Genomic DNA, 24,786 nt, shown 5'->3' on the forward strand with positions numbered 1-24,786 from the left:
CAACACATCAGAACAGACATTTGTACCAAGGCGGTCCTCCAGGGAAAGAAAGGTTCCCGACAGCCTCACCTTGTAAATAGTTTTCACTTTGACTTTGGGGGGGGGGGGAAGTGATGTTGTGTATCTGTAAAGCATGCACTCCGATGTTCCGCCACCAGGGAGCGCATCCCCTGAAGTCCCAAGGGGTCCCAGCATCCCTTGGGAGCACTGTATATAAGCCAACTCCAAAGGCCTGTTCCTCATTCTGGAGTGTCTTATTAAAGACTGAGGTCACTGTTACTTTAACCTCCCTGTGTTAGGAACACAGTACAAGATGTTGACTGTTTTTCTCTCCACAGATGCTGCCTGACCCACTGAGAATTCCAGCATTTTCTGTTTTTATTTCAGATTCCAGTATCCGCAGTATTTTGCTTTTGTAAAAAAATACTGGAGCTGCGCATCTGAAAAACATTTAGTTAAGGTTTTGGGAGTAAGCTTTTCACTTTCAGACGAAAAGTCTACACCCAAAATGTTAATCTATAATTTTTTTCTGGATGCTCACAGTCCAGTTTTGTATTTCCAATATTTTCTGTTTTCATTTAAGATTTGCAGTTTCTTTTTATCTTATTTTAAACGTGTGTGTGTGTGTGTGTTTTTTAAAGAATGATAAACACCTTTAAATAAGTTATTTTTAAACCAATATACGCCTCACTCCACATCGGCGGCACTTCATAGAGGTGTCGTTAATAAATAAATGCCAACTATGAAATGTAACAAATTCACTTAGCGATAGCTTCCTTTTCCCCACTTTCCCTGTGGAGTCCTGAAGGGCAGGAAGTGAGGGATTGTACAAAGCCTGGCGGGAGTGGTAGTTTATACTCGGGAGATTTCTTTTTGCTTTCAGTGGAAAGGACTGCAACTCCCGGCGTCCTGCACTGTGTGCATGCTCATGTTTGATGTGTGAAGCAGCCACAGGGAGAGTTCTTTTGTTAGCATTTTTCAGATTCTTACTGCACATCAACTGGAAGCAACATGACCGACGAGCAGGAGATCATGTGCAAATTGGAAAGCATTAAGGAAATAAGGTGAGGATAAAGTCCTTAAATGTTCTGTTAATGCATTTCTTTAGCATCGAGAGTGTGGTCCAAACAATCTGTGGGGCTGATGCATTCTACCCATTTGTAATGGTGGTATCCAGTCTAGACTTTCCTCTGAAAAAAGCTGTGCACATTATTCAGTATATATACCTTCAGCATGACTCGAGTGAACTTGCAGACCTGTCAAGTTTCACGCAGCGTAAATATTTAGCCTATTTTGATAGATGTTACTCTTTAACAGAACCTACTTGTTTCAAGTAGGTCTCTGATCCGACTCGCTCTTAAAACAGTTTTCCGATGTTGACAGTTCTGCGCCTAGACATTAAGTGTCATTTTCAACCAAATTGCAGTGGGTTGTAAACGCTCAGTGTTTGACCACATGAGCAACAGCCGGTGAATGGTGCTTTCTGCTGGACCCTTTCGGCGCTAGTCTGTGAATTCTGCCACGCATACTGATTCCGTTAGACAACACATCTTAAGAGTGACCAGAAACAGAATATGTCGCAGAAACCGTTGTCTGACATCTGAAAAAGTCCACGTTAATAAAATACGTTTCCTATTAGGGAGGAGAAAAATGCTAACGCAAGTGGTATACTCTGAGTTATTTGGAAGATGTATGGAATTACCATTGAACTTTTAACACATTGCATTCTGAATAGCTTTCAAGAGAAAAAAAAATAGATCTTAACGAAGTCATTGCCCACACAAGGCTGTTGAGAAGTTTTATAATACAGTAATGTTATTGGGGTGGCTAATGTAAAACTAGAGATGCTGAATTTTCAAAAATGTTAAATGTAGATTTATCTGATGCAAAATAAATCCAACTAATATCTTCAGGAACACTTCTTGACAGAAGGCTCGTCACTTATACTCTGGCAGGCAAAATGTGTTAGACCAGTTTTTGTTAACAAGGTAGTGGTAAAACGAATGGTCAGAATGTATGCACTAGCGTAGAAATTAGCTGATTGAACAGCGATCGGTATTGTGAAAGAAAAGAAAGACCTGCATCTACATAGCACCTTTCATGACCACTGGACATCTCAACGTGCTTTACAGCCAATGAAGTGTAGTCACTGTTGTAAAGTAGGAAACGCGGGAGCCAATTTGCGCACAGCAAACTCCCATAAACAGCATCATCATCATCATAGGTAGTCCCTCGAAATCCAGGAAGACTTTCTTCCACTCTAAAAGTGAGTTCTCAGGTGGCTGTACAGTCCGATGCGGGAATTACAATCTCTGTCCCAGGTGGGGCAGACAGTGGTTGAAGGAAAGGGTGGGTGGGGAGCCTGGTTTGCCGCATGCTCCTTCTGCTGTCTGCGCTTGGTTTCTGCATGTTCTCGGCGACAAGACTCGAGATGCTCAGCGCCCTCCCGGATGCTCTTCCTCCACTTTGGGGGATCTTGGGCCAGGGATTCCCAGGTGCCAGTGGGGATGTTACACTTTATCAAGGAGGCTTTGAGGGCGTTCTTGAAACGTTTCCTCTGCCCACCTGGGGCTCGCTTGCCGTGTAGGAGTTCTGAGTAGAGCACTTTCTTAGGGAGTCTCGTGTTGGGCATGTGGACGATGTGGCCCGTCCAACGGAGCTGGTCGAGAGTGGTCAGTGCTTCGATGCTGGGGATGTTGGCGATATCTCCGCAAGATCCTGCAAATCCCCTGGGAGGGCAGGCGCAACAACATCAGTGTCCTCGACCAGGCTAACATCCCCAGTATTGAAGCACTGACCACACTCGATCAGCTTCGCTGGGCAGGCCACATAGTACGCATGCCAGATACGAGACTCCCTAAGCAAATGCTTTATGCGGAGCTCCTTCATGGTAAACGAGCCAAAGGTGGACAGCAGAAACATTATAAGGACACCCTCAAAGCCTCCCTGGTAAAGTGCGACATCACCACTGACACCTGGGAGACTCTGGCCGAAGACCGCCCGAGGTGGAGAAAGTGCATCTGGGAGGGCGTTGAGCTCTTTGAGTCTCAACTCAAAGAGCGTGAAGAGGCCAAGCGCAGGCAGCGGAAGGAGTGCGCAGCAAACCAGCCCCACTGACCCCTTCCCTCGACGAATGTCTGTCCCACCTGTAACAGGGTCTGTGGTTCTCGTATCGGACTGTTCAGTCATCAAAGAACTCACTTTGGGAGTGGAAGCAAGTCTTCCTCGATTCCGAGGGACTGCCTATGATGATGATGATGATGATGATGTTGGCCTGGGCGAGAACACTGACGTTGGTACGTCTATCCTCCCAGTGGATTTGCAGGATCTTGCGGAGGCAGCACTGGTGATACTTCTCCAGTGCTTTGGGGTGCCTGCTGTACATAGTCCATGTCCCTGAGCCATATAGGAGGGCGGGTATCACTACTGCCCTGTAGACCATAAGCTTGGTGCCAGATTTGAGGTCCTGGTCTTCAAACTCCTGAGGCGACCGAAGGCTGCGCTGGTGCACTGGAGGCGGTGTTGGATGATAATGACCAGATCATTTGTTTCAGTGATGTTGACTGAGGGATAAATATTGGCCAGGACACCTGGGATAACTTTCTTGTTCTTCGAAATAGTGCCATGGGATATTTTATGTCCACCTGAAAAAGCAGAAGGGATCTCGGTTTAAAATGTCAACTGATAGACAGCACCTCCAACAGTGCAGTACTCCCTCAGTACTGGGGTGTCAGCCTAGATTTTTGTGCTCAAGACTCTGGAGTGGGGCTTGAACCCACAACCTTCTGACTCAGAGGCAAGAGTGCTACCAATTGAACCATTGCTAACTCATTTGGTGAACAGTTTTAATAGACCGAACATGGCATTGCTCAAAAGTAGTTTAGGGGCTGGAGTGCAGTTTCTGATGTCCTGTTACAGTCTGAATATGACAGTGATGCATCTGTCATCATACTACATTAAATTTACATGACTGAGGTGAAAATATTACACACTTTGCTGATAAGGAAATATCACACACCTTACTACCAATGAGAGGTTGTAGAGATACACTTGTAATACTATTTGCCTGCACTTCAGAGAACTTGCTTAAGATGCAAAAACATTGTTCTCCCTTTGCCCCACCCCAGTCTCATTCCCAGTTATTTACATTATAAAATAAATTTATTGCTCTAGCCCTCTTGGTAAACTTGTAGAATTTGCTGAGGATGCAAGAACTTTATTTTGTTCTTTCTTCCCCAAAATCTTCCTTCTTTTACTGCATGATTAAAAAATAAGACTTTTTCTTCCTCCAGTGGATTTATAATTCTGAAGCTGTCACAGGTGTACCTATGCCCAAGGCGATTTTCCCTCTGTTGCGCCTTTAATGACCAGAACTTAACCAGGTGACCATTTGTCATGGTCTACGCCAAGCTGACTAACTTCCGCTGCGGTTTCCAAGGTTGGCATCAAAGCATCTTGTAACTGGACCCTTGGCACAAAAGGTTGTCAGGCATTTCTAGCATTAAGTGACCAAATGATTATTTCCAGAATTCTGTAACTTTTTAATGTGTTTATTTTATCAAAATGATTTTTAGGTATATAAACCAAACTGAGCGAAGAAAGGAAATAGTGAATGAGAACAACCAATCACAATGACTTTTCTGTCCCAACGATGTGTGGTGCTGTGACACCTCTGAGGTCATACTTTTAGATACAGCACCTTTGAAAGTTGTGATGGTGCAGACGTATGCTGGTGGTAAAGTTACCAAACTATTATTATCACTTGTTTCGCAAACTCTCACTGCACCCTCAGCAGACAAAACCTCTACCTATCAAAGTCTGATCTGTTGAAAGAGAAGGTGCCAAATTCTTGAGATTATAAAAATAAAATTGAGTCGGTGCCCCAATGGAAAATGGGTAAAGTCGCTAGCAGTCACAGTACTACACCATCTGTATTTCCTATTCTTTGCCACATTAGCTAATCTTGGTTGGGGTCGTGGTTATGGCCCCACTATTGGCTGTGACACTCCTGGGCTAGGGAGAAAAATAGAATCAGCCTGATTTGCCACTTCTGATGACTATCAATTGAACTATGCTGGAAAATGCATGGAGGTTGGAGGAGGCTCAGGTTCCACTGTGGTGCCTTCCACAGTTGATTAGCCTGCCAATGTTCAATATAAGGGCTCACTCAACAACAACAACTTGTATTTATATAGTGCCTTTAACGTAGTAAAAGTCCCAAGGCGCTTCACGTGAGTATTTTAATACAAACTCACGCAGAATGGATACTTTGCTGACATACTGATGGATGTCCAACAACTGCCGCCTCCCCCACTCGCCCACCAATGAAACTATGCTGAACAAGAGCCAGCCTCTTAAAGAGGAATAGGGGAAATCAGAACAGTAAGTGGGAAAAAATAGATGAGAGTGCACTATATTTAATTTGCCCTCACTTGCTGGATAAGTTCCTTTGCTGTACTGCCTTTGTAGTTGGATAAATTTGTGCTTAATTTTCTCCTTTATAAACTACTTCCTCCTTTATATTGCTTCCTCCTTTATTAGGCCATGATCATCCTACTCATTGCCTCTTGATGCTTTTCATACTCATTCTAATACAGTTTTCTCACATCCCCTAATGAAGGCTCTGACTTTTGGTCGACGTAAATCTATAGGAACAGGATCCTTTACCCACTAGGTCATTGTGGAACTGTTCTTTATAACATGCGTTACAGTTGAGGTAAATTGAAAACAGAGAGCACTCTATAGATCATTAGACACATCAAAAAGAAAATAATACGAGACTGAGTGCCAGATTGAACGTGGACTGGCTGTAATAAATTATAATGAGGAATGGTGTAAATTATTTGCATCTGCTCTGGTGCATTGCCAGAATCCCTTTTAAAATAAATCCCTGGAAAATGAGAATACAAATCTGCATGGAATGAGAAAAAAGCACTTGAGTTTGTTCTCTTCAGAATACTGGCATTGTACACAATCTCCATTCATTGTTCTATGAATGCTCAATCTTTATTCTGTCCTCACAAACCCTACCCCCCCCACAACACCCCCACCCGCCCTCCCATCAGTCCCTGTCATGTCCTAGATAGTGAGATTATATGCCTCTTCCCCGCCTCTCCTCAATGTTTAGTAAAGTGCTGGTAGAAACATAGAAATATAGAAAATAGGTGCAGGAGTAGGCCTTTCGGCCCTTCTAGCCTGCACCGCCATTCAGTGAGTTCATGGTAGCCCTCTGGTACCTGCCTCAAGCAACCTTGCTTCACATGGCAGTTTAGGTTTGCTATTCATCTGGGGAAAGGGGGAACGATGTTGCAGCAGAGCCTGATCCTGTCGTATGCCAAGGTCCTGCAGATGCTTGTTGCCCTCTAGTTCCTCACTCACTTTTTCTTAACATTGAGGAACAAAGATGATATAAGACAAGCCACAAAGTTATTTCTTAAGCTTCCTTTTGTTCCATTTTTTTCCCATCCTCTCCTGATGCTGGTGCTCAAACCTTTCCGTGCTTGAACCAAGTGGCTGTGAGCCTCGACTGCAAGCACTAGTAGGCAAATCCCAGTACTACAGGGATTGAAACTTGGGCCTCCTGGTCTGAATGGCTTTTTGATACCCAATGGGCAAAGCTATTTCTTTCAGATAGCTCCTTTCTATGTAGGTTGTAGATTTTCAAATATGTAAGAACTATGAGGAAAATTACAAGTATGTATGTAATGAAAATTCTTGCATCCAGTACGTTCGTAGTACCTCACTTTTCAAAAGCAACGCAACTGGAAGTGTGGCCGCAAAAGTGTCGCATCTCCCAAAGGCCACGTGAAAAAAAATATATGATTGGCTCAAATAACCTCTTACTTTGTAAGTTACCAAACAACTAAATGTGAGCATATTGAATAGTACCAAGAGGTACAGGTAACCTGTAGAATACAAACAATCAAATCCAGGTGTCAGCTTTGGCTCAGTGGTAGCAGTTTCTCCTCTGGGTCCAAACCCCATTCTAATGGCTTGAGCATATAATCTAGTCTGACACTTCAGTGCAGTATTGAGGGACTACCTTGTTGGAGGTGCTGCCTTTCAGATGAGATGTTAAGTAGGGGCTGTCTTCCCCTCAGGTGGATGTAACCAATCCCATAGCACTGTTTGAAGCAGAGGAAGGGAGTTCTCCCAGGGTCCCTCAGCTGACATTACCAAAGCAGATTATTTAGTCATTTCTCTCATTACTGTTTGGAGGGTTGGCTGCCACATTTCCCTACACTTCAAAAGTACTTAATTGGCTACAAACTGAAGTGCTGAGGAATGTCCTGAAAGATGCTCTTTGTGCATTTTTCTTCCTTTTTTTTCCATTGCCACAATTTGCAAAGCAGAAAGTTTTACATAATCAATTATCCGTATTCTTCAAATAATTGTGTTCAGCCGCCATAGTCCCTCTTCACTCATGTCAGTTTGCATAGAATGTACAGCACAGAAACAGGTCATTCAGCCCAACTGGTCTATGCCGGTATTCATGCTCTACACGAGTCTCCTTCACTCTTCTTCATCTAACCCCATCAACATATTCCTTTCTCCCTCATGTACTTATCTAGCCTCCCCATACATGCATCTATACTCTTCGTCTCAACCACTCCCTGTGGTGGCGAGCTCCGCATTCTAACTACCCGCTCGAGGTAAAGAAGTTTCTCCTGAATTCCTTAATGGATTTATCAGTTTATCTAGCCAGAAATCACATTTATTAAATAACAAATGTATTAAAAGCGATATTTCACACCTATAACATTGGTTGTTTAATATTAGAACTGCCTGCAAAAGTTTCTGTAACAGAGGCCTCCATTTCTCTCTGGGGTCTGGGACGTGTTCGAAATTTCAGCTGAGCCTCGGATGTTGGGAGCTTGCAGTACTATTGACAAATACTGTCTGTGTGAGAGGGAGGCATCGTGTGTTTTCACTTCACACCTGTGGAACTACAGTACCATGACAGCAAGGCAGAACATTTACAAATCACAACTGTGAGGCATCGGTGAGGCAGAATAAATCAGTAATAAAGATTTAATTTTTTTTCTAATGTTTTATCATCATCATAGGCAGTCCCTCGGAATCGAGGAAGACTTGCTTCCACTCCTGAAGTGAGTTCTTTGGTGGTGAACAGTCCAATACGAGAGCCACCGACCCTGTCACAGGTGGGACAGATAGTCGTTGAGGGAAGGGGTGGGTGGACTGGTTTGTCGCACGCTCTTTCCGCTGTCCGCGCTTGATTTCTGCATGCTCTCGCCGTTGAGACTCGAGGTGCTCAGCGCCCTCCCGGATGCACTTCCTCCACTTCGGGCGGTCTTGGGCCAGGGATGCTTTATACACTTTAGGCTGTTAACTGAAAACTTTCAAGTTAACTGTATTGTTTGATTCTTTTAGTGTCTCTGAGGGAGACTGGTTTTTGCACCAGGACCAGAGGGAGATATTTGTGACAGAAATAACTTTGCCTAACAGGTCTATATGATGCAAATAACTTTGCCTACCAAATATGCAAGATGATTAGTAAACAACATCTTTTTTCTTCCAAACTCGCATGAGCATGTAGCATAGAACATAAGAACATAAGAATTAGGAACAGGAGTAGGCCATCTAGCCCCTCGAGCCTGCTCCGTCATTCAACAAGATCATGGCTGATCTGGCCGTGGACTAAGCTCCACTTACCCGCCCTCTCCCCATAACCCTTAATTCCCTTATTGGTTAAAAATCTATCTATCTATGATTTGAATACATTCAATGAGCTAGCCTCAACTGCTTCCTCGGGCAGAGAATTCCACAGATTCACAACCCTCTGGGAGAAGAAATTCCTTCTCAACTCGGTTTAAAATTGGCTCCCCCGTATTTTGAGGCTGTGCCCCCTAGTTCTAGTCTCCCTGACCAGTGGAAACAACCTCTCTGCCTCTATCTTGTCTATCCCTTTCATTATTTTAAATGTTTCTATAAGATCACCCCTCATCCTTCTGAACTCCAACGAGTAAAGACCCAGCCTACTCAATCTATCATCATAAGGTAACCCCCTCATCTCTGGAATCAGCCTCGTGAATCGTCTCTGTATCCCCTCCAAAGCTAGTATATCCTTAAGTAAGGTGACCAAAACTGCACGCAGTACTCCAGGTGCGACCTCACCAATACCCTGTACAGTTACAGCAGGACCTCCCTGCTTTTGTACTCCATCCCTCTCACAATGAAAAGAGTGACTAAAAGAGTGATTCACTGATATTAATTTACCTTCACTAATGATTAGCCAACCTCAGACATAGAATGAGGTAACTGTGAAAGTGTTTTGAAGTTAAAAATAAAAGAGAAGTCACTCAAAGAGCATTGGTGTTGTGAAATAAGTTACTAGTGAAGGCAATTAAATTAAAGAGAATTTCTGTAGAAAAACCTTCTGGTGAGTTAAGGAAATCAGCGCAGCAGGAGAGGTAAGAGAGTGTGGGGGAAGCCTTTCGCGTGTAGATAGGTGCGGGCACCAGCATCGGGAGGCCATTCGGCTTGGGATAGGTGTGGGGATTGGGACCGGGAGGCCATTTGGCCTGGGATTGGTGCAGGCACCGGCATCGGGAGGCCATTCGACCTGGGATTGGTGCGGGCATCGGGAACGGAGGCCATTCGGCCCAGGATAGGTGCGGGGATCGGGACTGGCATCGGGAGAGGGAGGGAGACTTTAATAATTTAATGGCGATAAGTTGCTGCAATGGTTAATGTGCTTGTGCAGATTGCGAGCTGGCTGTATGTTTCACTTTCCAGCCTCAGCCCGCATTGTGCCCCTGGTTACCGTGGCAACCTGATCTTTTTGGTGCAGATCTTGGGCTCCACCCCCAAAACTAAATGACAGGCTAGGCGGCGCCAAAATGAAGAACTAAAATGAGGAAACTTGGAAGATTTTTTTTTGGCGAACTTGGGCCCCCAAAAAACGAGCGTAACTCTTCAAGTACGCCAAAAAACAGCTTTGCGGAAAATTGAGCCCATATATAGATTCTAATGGTATTTCCCAGAGCCCAAGGAAGGGTTTATGGCCCCAAGTTTCCCCAACTCATTTTTCCAGCGCACTTACTCGTGGTGCGCCGACATTTTACTCCAAAAACAGCGCCGAAAATGTAACCGCTGATTCTCCCCGCTGCGTGGACCGTCCTAGGGTCTGGCGTGGCGTGGCAATCACAGTGGGGGGTGGAGCGACAGCCCTGTGCCGAAAACAGTGCCCACAGCCGTGCATATGCGCAGTGGAGTCTGCGCACATGCGCAATAGCTCCTCGCCCTCCCAGCGTTTCTTGATGTTCGCCGCCCCTATCCCTGGCCGAAGGGAGGACTCGATGTTCGCTGCCTCTATCGCGGGCTGAGTGGCCTGCTGCACAGGCCGGCCACTGCCTTCCCGCGCTCACTTAGACTCCAGTTCAGTGTGTGCCCGGTGTGTGCCGAGGGAAGCTTGCCGGGGAGCCCTGGGGAGCAGGAACAGGAGCTGGAGGAGCACTGGGGAGCAGGAGCAGGAGCTGGAGAAGATCTGGGAAGCAGGAGCTGGAGGAGCCCTGGGGAGCAGAAACAGGAGCTGGAGGAGCCCTGGGGAGCAGGAGCAGGAGCTGGGGGAGCCCAGGGGAGCAGGAGCTGGAGTAGCCTGGGGGGTGAGGGGGGGGCGTGGCTCAAGTCCAATGTTCGCACCTTTCAAATAGTTCCATTGACATGCCTTGGAGGGCTCTCCTGCTGCTTGTTGTGAGCCTCCTGCCCCTAGCCCTAGCCAAAGGGCTTGCCGGTGTGTGCTGCAGTCGACGAGATAGGATTTTTAATTTTTTAGTAATTGGTTTATTTTGTATTTATTATTGATGATGGTTTTTGTGCTTCTTTAATGTTGTTCTGAAGATGTTTAGTGCTTTGCAAAATCCTCTCACTTCCCTTCCTCCCCCCCACCCCCCCCTATCTCTGACCACCTGCGCTGATTTCTTAATTCACCACTAGGTTTTTCTGAGCGGACACAAGTGGCCACATACGCTGGACTAAGTTAGTTTGGAGTAACTTTTAGCTGGCTAAACTTGCTTAAATGGCCAAAACAGGCATAAGCGGCTGGTAACGCCCCCTTTTGAAAAAAAAACTAAACTTAAAAAAAAACGAACTAACTCACTTACACTGGAGCAAATTACATGGGGAGATTTGCGATTTTTAAGTTACTCCAAAAAAATCTAGTTGCTCCACAAAAAACAGAGCAACTCCTGGGAAAACTTGGGCCCTAAGATTGAGTACCTGTAGTGCATCCTGTAGATAGCAGCCACAATTTTACCAATTTGCAGCAAACTGCAGCAGTTTTTACCGTGGGTCCACATCCACTAGGAACTGGATTGAGATTGGTCAAACTCTTTGGGCTGGATTTTCGGTTGTCTAACGCCTCAGTTAGCGGCCACGGGGCATTAATAGGAGCGTAGAGGATTATCTACCGGGTGCTCATTGGAGGCTCACCAGGGGCGCAAACCAGTAACGCCTGGCTGCTGATAATCACTCTGATCATGACGTGGCAAAAACAGGAAGGCAGATTATTATCTGAATGGTGACAGATTAGTAAAAGGGGAGGTGCAACGAGACCTGGGTGTCATGGTACATCAGTCATTGAAGGTTGGCATGCAGGTTGGCGGTGAAGAAAGCAAATGGCATGCTGGCCTTCATAGCGAGGGGATTTGAATATAGGAGCAGGGAGGTCTTGCTGCAGTTGTACAGGGCCTTGGTGAGGCCTCACCTGGAATATTGTGTTTAGTTTTGATCTCCTAATCTGAGGGAATGCAGCAAAGGTTCACCAGACTGATTCCCGGGATGGCAGGACTGACATATGAGGAAAGACTGGATCGGCTAGGCTTATACTGACTGGAATTTAGAAGAATGAGAGGGGATCTCATAGAAATGTATAAAATTCTGACGGGACTCGATAGGCTAGATGCAGGAAGAATGTTCCTGATGTTGGGGAAGTCCAGAACCAGGGGACACAGTCTAAGGATAAGAGGTAAGCCACATAGGACCGAGATGAAGAGAAACATTTTCACCCAGAGTGTTGTGAACCTGTGTAATTCTCTACCACAGAAAGTTGTTGAGTCCAGTTTGTTGGATATATTCAAAAGGGAGTTAGATGTGGCACTTAAGGCTAAAGGGATTAGGGGGTATGGAGAGAAGGCAGGGGTGGGGTACTGAGGTTAAGTGATCAGCCATGATCCTATTGAATGGTGATGCAGGCTAGAAGGGCCGAATGGCCTGCTCCTGCACCTATTTTCTATGGGCCCAAATTTCGGGCCGCGCCTAGAGCGGCGCAGCCCCGACCTGGACGCCCGTTTTTCTCGCCACAAAGTGCGCTAAAAAAAACTTCCAGATTCTCCGGCTCCCTGCAGGTCCTCTTGGGCCGGGCGCGGTGCAGCACGAGCTGTAGGGGGCGGAGCTAGGTCCCTGCGCTGAAAACAGTGCCGGGACCTCTGCACATGCGCGCTACAGTGGGCGTGCATGTGCAGTAGCTCCAGGCGCCCAAAACTGTGTGGGAGGGGCTCGAAGCACGGCAGCCCCTAGCCCTGGCTGAATGGCCTCACTGGGGCTGCGTGAATAAGGCTCCTCCCATGGCCAGCTCCCGCTTCCTGCCGACCTGACTCGACTCCCGCTTCCCCCCCCGCCCCCGGACCGGAACCGACCCCCCCCAGACTGGACCCGACCCGCGCTCCCCCCCCACCCGACCTGACCTCCCTCTCTCTTCCCCCCCCGACCCGAACCGAACCGACCGACCTCCCACCATCCCCCCCGACCCGACCTGCGCTCCCGACCCCCCCCCCCGTACCGGACCCGACCCAACCTGACCTCCCTCCCCCCGCCCCCGACACGAACCGACCCGCGCTCCATCCCTTCCCGCCCCCCCCCCCGTACCCAAACCAACCCGACCTCTATCCTCCCCCCCCCACCGACCCGACCCATGCTCCCGACCGCCCCCCCTGGACCCGACCCGACCCGCGCTCTCGACCCCGGACCCTGGACCCCGGACCCCGGACCCCGGACCCGACCTGACCCAACGCCACCTACCTGTAAATCTGGTGCTGGGGACGGGCCCTGCCCGAAGTCTTGAGCCCGGCCGGGCCCGGACCGTTCAGCCTCCTCCCCCCTCCCCCTTCTCCTCCCCCCCTTCTCTTTTCCCCCCCTTCTCCTTCCCCCCTTCTCCTTCCCCCCCTTCTCCTTCCCCACCCTTCTCCTTCCCCCCATCTCCTTCCCCCCCCCTTCTTCCCCCCCTTCTCCTTCCCCCCTTCTCCTTCCCCCCTTCTCCTTCCCCCCTTCTCCTTCCCCCCTTCTCCTTCCCCCCTTCTCCATCCCCCCCTTCTCCTTCCCCTCCTTCTCCTTCCCCTCCCTTCTCCTTCCCCCCCTTCTCCTTCCCCCCCTTCTCCTTCCCCCCTTCTCCTTCCCCCCCCTTCTCCTTCCCCCCCTTCTCCTTCCCCCCCTTCTCCTTCCCCCCCTTCTCCTTCCCCCCCTTCTCCTTCCCCCCTTCTCCTTCCCCCCCTTCTCCTTCCCCCCCCTTCTCCTTCCCCCCTTCTCCTTTCCCCCCTTCTCCTTCCCCCCCTTCTCCTTCCCCCCCTCTCCTTCCCCCCCTTCTCCTTCCCCCCCTTCTCCTCCCCCCTTCTCCTTCCCCCCTTCCCTCCTTCTCCTGCTTCTCCTTCCCCTCCCGCTTCCCTTCCCCCCCTTCTCCTTCCCCTCCCCTTCTCCTTCCCCTCCTTCTCCTTCCCCCCCTTCTCCTTTCCCCCCTCCCCTTCCCTCCCCTTCTCCTTCCCCCCTTCCCTTTCTCCTTTCCCCTCTTCTTTCCTTCTCCTCTCCTTTCCTTCTCCTCTCCCCTCCCCTTCCCCTTCTCCTCTCCCCCCCTTCTCCTCTCCCTCCCCCTTCCCCTCTCCCTCCCCTTTCCCCTTCTCCTCTCCCTCCCCCTTCCCCTACTCCCCTCCCTCCCCCTTCCCCTTCTCCTCTCCCTCCCCCTTCCCCTTCTCCTCTCCCTCCCCCTCTCCCTTCTCCTCTCCCTCCCCCTTCCCCTTCTCCTCTCCCTCCCCCTTCCCCTTCTCCTCTCCCTCCCCCTTCCCCTTCTCCTCTCCCTCCCCCTTCCCCTTCTCCTCTCCCTCCCCCTTCCCCTTCTCCTCTCCCTCCCCCTTCCCCTTCTCCTCTCCCTCCCCTTTCCCCTTCTCCTCTCCCTCCCCCTTCCCCTTCTCCTCTCCCTCCCCCTTCCCCTTCTCCTCTCCCTCCCCCTTCCCCTTTTCCTCTCCCTCCCCCTTCCCCTTCTCCTCTCCCTCCCCTTCCCCTTCTCCTCTCCCTCCCCCTTCCCCTTCTCCTCTCCCTCCCCCTTCCCCTTCTCCTCTCCCTCCCCCTCCCCCTTCCCCTTCTCCTCTCCCTCCCCCTTCCCCTTCCCCTTCTCCTCTCCCTCCCCCTTCCCCTTCTCCTCTCCCTCCCCCTTCCCCTTCTCCTCTCCCTCCCCCTTCCCCTTCTCCTCTCCCTCCCCCTTCCCCTTCTCCTCTCCCTCCCCCTTCCCCTTCTCCTCTCCCTCCCCCTTCCCCTTCTCCTCTCCCTCCCCCTCCCCCTTCCCCTTCTCCTCTCCCTCCCCCTCCTCCTTCCCCTTCTCCTCTCCCTCCCCCTTCTCCTTCTCCTCTCCCTCCCCCTTCCCCTTCCCCTTCTCCTCTCCCTCCCCCTTCCCCTTCTCCTCTCCCCATCCCTCCCCCTTCTCCCCTACAGACACAGACAGACAGAGAGATAGAGACACTGACAGAGACACACTGGGGGGGGGGGCATCCCAGCACGCTGTTGGAGGGCTCCCGGTGCTGCAGTCGGTAAGTAGAAAATGTTTTATTTATTGATTTTTAAGAAAAAAAAAATTTCTTATTAATTTTTTTTGATTGATTTATTGGTTGATTTTTTGATGTTTTTATCATTTATTATTGATGATGGCTCTTTATTTGTAAAACTGAAGTGTTTAACGTTTGTAAACTTCCCTTTAAACCCCCCCCTCCATTCCCGACGCCTGATTTGTAACCCATGCCTGATTTTCTAAAGTGTAGACAAGGTTTTTTCGAGCGTACAAAAATCTTCACTTACTCCATTCTAAGTTAGTTTGGAGTAAGTTTTCACTGCCGAAACTTTGAAAACAGGCGTAAGTGGCCAGACACGCCCCCTTTTGAAAAAAAATTCTGTTCCAAAGTGAAACTGTTCTAACTGACTCGAACTGGAGCAAACTAAATGCCGAGAATTTGAATTTCTAAGATACTCCGTTCTACACCAGTTGCTCCAAAAAATCAGGAGCAACTGAGGTCGAAACTTGGGCCCCTCGTTTCTATGTATTCCTGGTGCAATGCCCACGCTTGCCCCCAGTCAGTAAATTCAGTACGTGCACCTCATTGAATGGCCAGCGTCTGGAAAAGCAGTCGGTACAGGCTTGCAGAGTTGTTAACTGGTGGCTGCTTAAAGGGATGAGGAAACGCTTCTCTTGGAGTAACGTTTACACAGAGCACGGTGCGTGAGTCTCTGAGTTTGCGGCGGCAGACCGACATAACAGTACAGGTTAAAAACAAGTTATTTTCAAAACTTTTATGGGTGCATTACTATGCTGCATCTTTAAGTCTCGGCTTTTCCCGGGATCTGATTCGGAGTTCGGTGCATGCGCAATGGATCTGTAAAATATACCGGCCAAACTTTCGCTATCGCACCCCCATCTCCGGTGTGCAGCGGCTGATGTATCTCCCCTGTCAGCTCTCTGAACGATTCTGATGAACTTCTTGGTGGGAGGCGTAAACTTTTTCAAGGCACTAAAAGTACAGCTCCACCTGGATTAACGCTGCAACAGAATCACGACCGAATTTCTCCCCCATTTTGTTTAGGTGTGAATAAACCAGGAGTTTTCAAATCTTTTGTCATCATGGGGCCTATAGATGTGTATGATGGAGCTCTATGGGCCACATGTGAATTTTGAATGAATATTCCCAATATTTTGCAAATATCTCAAGCTGTTCATACTATTAGGTCTTGGTTTTCCGATTTATGACCTATTCACTGATGAAAGAACAGTTTTGAGGACAGACCATTCCAAAACCCCAGGGCTACAAACTGAAACCAGTGACGGAAGAAGTATAAGTGCAAAAATAAATTGTTACTGGGGCATTTTGTAATGGATACACAAGATTTCCAGATTGTACATGTTCAGCAAGCTGAGATTTGGATACGCCAGGAATAAACATTCCTCGCACCAGCGTGGCTTGGACTCACACCCAGATTCTGGAGATGAAAGGACAACATTTTATACAATGTTCCAAACACCCTCTGCCAATTTTGCAATGTATTGCTTAATTGCTGTTTTAAAGAATGTGAATATATATTTGTTACAAATTGGCTTGCGTTTTATCAGTAGAGATAAAATATGTTGTCGAATATTGTAGGAGAGCCAGCTTGGCTCAATTGGTAGCACGGTTACATCTGAATTGGAAGGTTGAGGGTTCAAACTCCACTGTAGAACATCAGCACTGCAGTGCAGCCCCATTATCTTGTTTAATTAGTTGAGGTGGATTTTAAAAATCCATTGCATCTCTGTTTTGTAAAATTGGAACTTTTTTTCTCTTCTGAAAGTGTTGACGCTTGCTCTATTACGATTCTACAAGTGCTGGCACCCTTGTAGCGCCATACTCATTTTTCATGTGTTATGCAACCATGTGAGGCACCACAGTTAACCTCAATCCCTCAGATAATATCTGTACATGGGTACTCTCCAGCAGGAACTGCTGCATAGCATTCAGGAATGTGAAGCTGGCTGTTCGCCCTCCCCCTGCCCCCGCTCTACTCAGCCCATGGCAGTTGAGGCAAATTGCAGCACCCTAACTGCCCCTGCTGAAATCAGCTAACTGAATGCAGACCAGGAAAGGGACCTTCTGGTCCAGGCCTAGCAGTGCTCTGGGTGATGCTATTGGATACTGGGCCATCGGAGGGCAATGAACACCAGCTTCAATAAAATGGATTCCTTCTAGGTTCAAAAATTCTTTTAAGTACTATTTTTGTATCTCAGCAGGTAAAGATTGATTTATTAACACAATTGAATAGCTTCAATATATCAAATGATAAGTTATTCATAGTCCTGTGAAACAAAATTATGGAGTGGCTGTCTGAAAGCAAATCTTTAGAATTCAGCACCATGTTGCTTTAAACTTGTTTATATGAAATTGCAGAGCTAAGACGGTGCAAATGGAAAAAATTAAAGCTCGGTTGAAGGCAGAATTCGATGCACTGGAGTCTGAAGAAAGGCACCTGAAAGATTATAAGCACGAAATGGATCTTTTGCTCCAAGAGAAGATGGCTCATGTCGAAGAACTACGCCTGATTCATGCTGATATCAATGTGGTATGTCGAAGGCACATCAGCATATCATTGGTTTCTATTTTCTGAAATATACAACAACTAGGTTTTAGCTGGAGCTCTACCGCCTTAAAAAGGGGACAATGACAAACATGAGCATTAAGTGTTAGCATACTATTGACTTCTTTAGTTCTGCTGCATATGAGATTAAAAACCAACAGAACATGTCCTAGTTTAGTTTTGATATAGTTGCAACAGTCATAGCCAGGTGTTCAAGGGGCTGGTTGAACCATTCAGTTTAAACATCTTGTGGGATTTGTTTAAATTTGTGTTTGGCAGCCTATACTTGAATTTAACAGACAATTAATTTGTTTGGCTCTGGTCAATTTCTCCGCCTAATTGATTCAATGCAGCAAGTTTGTACGAAGCCTTCGGAGAGTGAAAATCAGGCCAAATAGCTTCCTGGGCAGTGAGACAAAGGAAAGAATTGCCATGTAAGAATAGCAATCGTGAGTTTATTTTCTAGTTTTTGGAGGAGATGGTTACATCGAGGTAAGTACTGTAAAATTTGTGTTGTATTATTACTAATGTTCAATTACTCCGTTGCTACTTAATTTTGTTTGGTAGTTGAAGCTTAAGTTGCATTCTAGTGTAGTGTTATTCTACTGCCTTCCTAAGCCAAAGAAGATTAATTGAGAGCAGATGATAAAACCAGTAAGCCAAAACAAAATGAAGAAGGTTCTCTGTTTGATCCCTCGATAAACTACAAACATATCTTGCTATAAGATTCTGAGTGGGCTTGACAGGGTAAATGCAGAATGGAGGTTTCCCCTCGTGGGGGAATTTAGAACTAGGGGGCATAGTTTCAGAATAACGGGCTGCCCATTTAAAACGGAAATGAGGAGGAATTTCTTCTCTGAGGGTCGTAAATCTTTGGAATTCTCTATCCCAGAGAGCTGCGGAGGCTGGTCATTGAATATATTTAAGATGGAAATAGACAGATTTTTGAATGATAAAGGAGTCAAGGGTTATGGGGAGCTGGCAGGAAAGTGGAGTTGAGGCCAAGATCAGATCAGCCATGATCTTATTGAATGGCGGAGCAGGCTCGAGGGACCAAATGGTCTACTCCTGCTCCTATTTCTTATGTTCTTATGTTGAGGCAAGTGAAAGCATTCTCTGGGACATAAGTGAAGGTTCATCCTGTGGGAATGGCTGATACTGAAACCAAAGAAAGATTTAGAGTAAAGTAAAATGTAAAACAAAAACCCACAATGTAACTGGGACTATTGCATTTCAAGATTTTTGATTTTTTTCCCACAGAAAGGATTTAGTTATTAGTTAGATTTAAGTGATGTATTTTGAAACAAAGTGAATTTGCACCAGCTTAAAAGGCAACAGGTTGCAGCCACAGAGACAAAGGGGCTTTTGAGGTGTTAATGAGTCAAGTGTTGGAACAGATTTCCACAGCGACTACAACATTAAGCAATTTTTATCTTATCTCAGATGGCCTAACAAACATGCACACCTATTATTGTGGGGTAATTCTGTTCATATGATCCTAGCACGAGATGTCTGCTGAGAATATACTCTTGAGAAAGGGATATACTTAATAGGCTAGATAAAGTAAACATAGAAACATAGAAAATAGGTGCAGGAGTAGGCCATTCGGCCCTTCGAGCCTGCACCACCATTCAATAAGATCATGACTGATCATTCCCTCATTTCCTGCTTTCTCTCCATACCCCTTGATCCCCTTAGCCGTAAGGTCCATATCTAACTCCCTCTTGAACATATCCAATGAACTGGCATCAACAACTCTCTGCGGCAGGGAATTCCACAGGTTAACAACTCTCTGAGTGAAGAAGTTTCTCCTCATCTCAGTCCTAAATGGCCTACCCCTTATCCTAAGACTGTGTCCCCTGGATCTGGACTTCCCCAACATCGGGAACATTCTACCCGCATCTAACCTGTCCAGTCCCGTTAGAATCTTATATGTTTCAATGAGATCCCCTCTCATCCTTCTTAACTCCAGTGTATAAAGGCCCAGTTGATCCAGTCTCTCCTCATATGTCAGTCCAACCATCCCTGGAATCAGTCTGGTGAACCTTCACTGCACTCCCTCAATAGCAAGAATGTCCTTCCTCAGATTGGGAGACCAAAACTGAACACAATATTCCAGGTGAGGCCTCACCAAGGCCCTGTACAACTGCAGTAAGACCTCCCTGCTCCTATACTCAAATCCCCTGGCTATGAAGGCCAACATACCATTTGCCACCTTCACTGCCTGCTGTACCTGCATGCCAACTTTCAATGACTGATGAACCATGACACCCAGGTCTCGTTGCACCTCCCCTTTTCCTAATCTGCCGCCATTCAGATAATATTCTGTCTTCGTGTTTTTGCGCCCAAAGTGGATAACCTCACATTTATCCACATTATAATGCATCTGCCATGCATTTGCCCACTCACCTAACCTGTCCAAGTCACCCTGCGGCCTCCTAGCGTCCCCCTCACAGCTCATACCGCCACCCAGTTTAGTGTCATCTGCAAACTTGGAGATATTACACTCAATTCCTTCATCCAAATCATTGATGTATATTGTAAAGAGCTGGGGTCCCAGCACTGAATAATGCTTATAAATATCTCGGGCAGCAGAATAAGAGGGCACAAATTTAGGATGCGAAAGGCAATGTATAACATAGCAATGTAGCAGTGGCCAAGATTATTATATAATTTGTGGTAAGCACAATGTTTAGTGCATCTATACAAAGTCTTGTACAAGACTCAACACTAGTTACCCTTCTGGCTGCTGTGTTGGAACAGTGTTGTGCTGTACAAGTGTTATGCCATATGAAAAGGCACTGAGCAGTGGTAGGCATTCCTTGTATGGAGGGAAGGAAATTTGTTGGCATATCCTTGAATGGGGAAGGAATCGGTGGCACTGCCCATCCACTTTCAGAGAAAAGATTTGTTGGCAGCCAGCCAGTTAGGTGTGGGAAGGGTGCCTGCCCTAGTGAGAGAAACCCACTCTTCCCATGCCTAGTGGTGTCCAGAATCATAGAATCATAGAATCATAGAAATTTACAGCTCGGAAGGAGGCCATTTTGGCCCATCGTGTCCGCACTGGCCGACCAAGAGCTATCCAGCCTAATCCCACTTTCCAGATCTTGGTCCATAGCCCTGTAGGTTACGGAACTTTAAGTGCACATAGAAGTATTTTTTAAATGTGGTGAGGGTTTCTGCCTCTACCACTCTTTCAGGCAGTTGAGTTCTGGACCCCCACCACCCTCTGGGTGAAGAAATATCCCCTCAAATCCCCTTTGAACCTCCCCCCCTTAACTTTAAATCTATATCCCTTGGTTGTTGACCCCCCTCTGCCAAGGGAAACAGGTCCTTCCTATCCATTCTATTCAGGCCCCTCATAATTTTATATACCTCAATCAGGTCTCCCCTCAGCCTCCTCTATTCCAAAGAAAACAGACCCAGCATCTCCAACCTTTTCTCATAGCCACATTGTTCCAGCACAGGTAACATTCTTGTAAATCTCCTCTGCACCCTTTCCAGTGCAATCACATCCTTCCTGTAATGTGGTGACCAGAACTGCATGCAGTACTCCAGCTGCGGCCTAACCAGTATTCTATACAGTTCAAGCATAACCTCCTTGCTCTTGTATTTTATGCCATTCAAGGCAAGTATTCCATATGCCTTCTTAACCACCTTATCACCTGGCCTGCCACCTTCAAGGATCTATGGACATGCACTCCAAGGTCCCATTGTTCCTGTACTATTTTCAGTGTCGTACCATTTAATGTGTATTCCCTTGCCTTGTTAGACCTCCCCAAATGCATTACCTCACACTTACCTGGATTGAATTCCATTTGCCACTGTTCTGCCCACCTGACCAGTTCATTGATACCTTCCTGCAGTCTGCAGCTTTCTTCATTATCAACCACACAGCCTGTTTTAGTGTCATCGGCAAACTTCTTAATCGTACCCGCAACATTCAAGTCCAGGTCATTGATATATACCACAAAAAGCAAGGGACCTAGCGCTGAGCCCTGCGGAACCCCGCTGAATACAGCCTTCCAGTCACAGAAACACAAATCAAACATTACTCTCTGTTTCCTGCCTCTGAGCCAATTTTGGATCCAACTTGCCACTTTGCCCTGGATCCCATGGGCTTTTACTTTCGTGACCACAAGATTGATCATGAAAAGTTAAATGAGCCCACTAATGGGAATAGTGTGGCAATTTTTATTATTTTTTTCCTTGTATATGAGGAGGGATCTGAAGTTAGGTAAGGTGAGATTTGATTATAGCTGTTACTCTGTACATTCATGTGTTATCTGTAAAATGAAGCAGCTTAATAATTTGCCTCATCTCACTTAACTGTTTTCAATCCACCTGTTGAAAGATTGGAGAAGTGCAAGTGCAAAAGACACGGTATCCAGTTCATATTACAAGGGGATTTTATTGTTGCATCCTGGGTTATGCTATCATATAACTTGATATTAGCCAGTATGCTCATACTTCCAAATGTAAGATGGTTAGAGTGCTCATATGATGTTCAGTGCACCAATACAAGGTCTTGCATCCGACTATCAAAAATAAGTATGCTTCTGGCTGCTGTGTTGTAGCAACATGGTGCTGTGTGAGTGTCATGCCAAATGAGAAGGCACTGAGCAGGTTTAGGCATTACTTATATGGAGGGAAGGTAAGTTTGAGGGTAAGTCATCTTGGGCCAATTCCCATGGCAGGCGGTTGGTCAAGTCAAAACATCAATAGGCAGTGAGCAACTTGATAGCTTCTCAGTGGCTCATTGAGCTAAGGAGGTAAGTAGCTGAGTCATACCATGAAACTCTTTTTGGAGTTCACCTGCAAAAACATAAAACATTAAACCGTGCCACCCGACCTGGGTGACACACCAGACATTTACAAGGCCCTTTTTTCCTTTTTTTGTTTTTTTTTTGAGTTTTTCATTTTTTTTTTGGTTTTTTTTTTTGGGCGCTAAAATCACATTTTTCCAGTGCCCCCTATAAAAGGGAAGGGGACACTAAAAGCACCGGCAATTAAAACAAATTAAACTTTAAAACGTAAAATCAAATTAAAATTTGGTTGCCGGGCGTGATGATGCACTCCAGTCCCTCCGGTGCCCACCTCTCGAGTCATACCATGAAGGTCTAAAGTTCACTCCTCACCTGTGCTGAATTAGCTGATGTCATCTCAGGCTGTGGTCAGGGTATTAAGATTTGGTCTTGGAGGCCTTGGATTAGTAAGGCAACAAATCAGCATGGATTCCCATTCCTGATGGCTATCTAATGACCCTGCTGGAAAATGTGCGTGTGGACCTCGGGAGGGCTGGATCAGGCTCAGCTATGGCACCTTGTGCAGATGAATATCCCACCAACATTCATTAAGTTCACACATGAAAAATAGCTACCTAGGTAAGATTTTAAACAGCTGCCAATGCACGTGGAACAATATCCCAATACCCATTAGGAGACGACTCCGAGAGAGAGAGATGGGTGTGGAGGGAAAGAAGTTGATTAGTTTGTTTCAGTTAATAGATTTTGTTCCCCTTTTGTAGATGGAAAACACAATAAAACAATCTGAAAATGACTTAAATAAACTGCTTGAATCTACAAGGCGCCTGCATGATGAATACAAGCCTCTGAAAGAACATGTGGATGCTTTGAGAATGACTCTGGGTTTGCAAAGGTTACCAGACTTGTGCGAGGAAGAAGAAAAGCTTTCCCTTGAGTAAGTATCTTTGATTTGATGGAATATAGTTTTTAGATATTTACTGTTTCATCCATTTGTTGAAGGTTAAAAGCACAATTCTAATGTGCTTTGGGGTAGGGCAGTCTGATCCGAGTCACATTGGGCATGGGCCCACAGCAAAAATAAAATTCTCTTAAGTTGGCGGCCTCACTTTCCAGACCTAATATGGCTGGTGTTAGCGGATTTCCTCGTGGTTACCGTCACAACAAAGGGTTGTTAGTCCGGCGACAACTCAGCTTAAGATTCACGCACGAGTGTTGTTTATAATAACAAGCTTTATTGCAGTGAGTGGTTTGGCCTTCCATTTATATTAAATGATATGCAAACAATGCAACTTGGTTCCCAGGCTCCCACTATCTCCGAGAACGCCTTCAAGGACCTCCACGTGGCTGCATGCTCCAGATCTCGAGAACACTCTATCTTAAAAGGGACCTGGTCCTATATATTTATACTATAATACAACCATGGCCTGTGCTTACGTAATACACAGGCAGATTGCTTGTTTAGCTGAGGCTGCAATTTTAGGTGTTTACCCAGCTTATATCTTTCAGCCTTTGCCTCTGCCGCAAGCTTTGTTTAAGGTACAGTAAGAGAGCGAAGATTAAGATTTCCCTTTCTCCCATATTGCTATAATAATACAGGTACAACGTCCGGAATTCTCGGGACCGAGTTCGTGCCGTTTTTTGGTTTTTTTCTGGATTTCAGACAAGAAAATCAATAGTCTGAAGTCCAGAATCGTCGGGACCGAATTCTTGCCGCATTTTGGGTTTTGCCGGATTTCGGGTTTTGCCGGATTTCGGACCTCACCGCCCGCCGATCCTCCGCTCCTCGCCGCAATGTCCGGTTTTCGGACAATTACGGTTTTCGGAGTTCCGGATTCGGGACGTTGCATCTGTACAAACCTAAGCGAAAGGATGCTGGGATAGCTTGACTAACGAAATGAACATAAAGCTGTCTACCAGCTGGGTGTGAAAATTGGGAAATGTGACCCTGCTGCAGTCGGGTGGGCTGGTTTTCTGACGTTAGGATGGAGACCTGTTGTTGTGGTGGATCTTTCTACTGCCTCTGTGTTGTCAGACTACTTGTCCAACATCCAATCTTTGAGCCACAATTTCCTCCAGTTAAACACCAGGAAGACCGAAGACATTGGCCCCAAAGTTCACGGTCCCGGGAAAACCGCTAGTGCCCGTTTGCGGCGGTCATTCGTCAAAGACTGACTTGGCTCGGGCAAGGCCATGCGTGGAGGCACTGACGGAGTGACAGGTCTGGGGCCAGGAATGCTGCGAGCCGGAGGGAGCGCCCCATCTGTGTCCTGGCCCGAGGAGCGTGAGTAACTCACCGGGGGCGACACAATACCACCACCACCACCACCAATCTGAGGGAGCTCCGATCGGTGCAGTGGCGCCACACCGGAAGGTCTCCCGTGGCCCGTGGTGGAGCCAACAGCAAAAGCAACACTGAGGTCTTGGGGGGGCATCCAGCTGAGACTGCCACAGTCTGAAAGCCACCAGATATGACCGCACTTAGACGCTCCTTCAACTCTTGCAGAGCCACGGCCATCCTCTCCAAAGCAGCACCGATACGCTCATTCCCTCGCGCCTGTGCTGTAATGCCAGCGGCCACGTCACCCTAAGGGTGAATTTCCCGTGGGAATAACGTCCCAATTAAGACTGCAAACTTTCAGGTTGG

At 46.9% G+C, this 24,786-nt stretch overlaps 1 protein-coding gene across 1 annotated transcript in view; it reads left to right on the forward strand.

Annotated features, from left to right (window-relative positions):
• Window positions 1-923: 923 nt before the first annotated feature.
• Window positions 924-24,786, forward strand: part of zc4h2 (zinc finger, C4H2 domain containing) — a 54,458-nt gene continuing 30,595 nt past the window's right edge. Inside the window, exons 1-3 of the mRNA XM_070881991.1 lie at window positions 924-1,064; window positions 17,190-17,361; window positions 22,904-23,076. Of these exons, the coding sequence (XP_070738092.1) occupies window positions 1,012-1,064; window positions 17,190-17,361; window positions 22,904-23,076 (398 nt within the window). The 5' untranslated portion in view covers window positions 924-1,011. The remainder of the gene's footprint in view (window positions 1,065-17,189; window positions 17,362-22,903; window positions 23,077-24,786) is intronic.

The sequence above is a fragment of the Pristiophorus japonicus genome, chromosome 6, assembly GCF_044704955.1.
Source record: "Pristiophorus japonicus isolate sPriJap1 chromosome 6, sPriJap1.hap1, whole genome shotgun sequence".
NCBI lineage: Eukaryota > Metazoa > Chordata > Chondrichthyes > Pristiophoridae > Pristiophorus > Pristiophorus japonicus.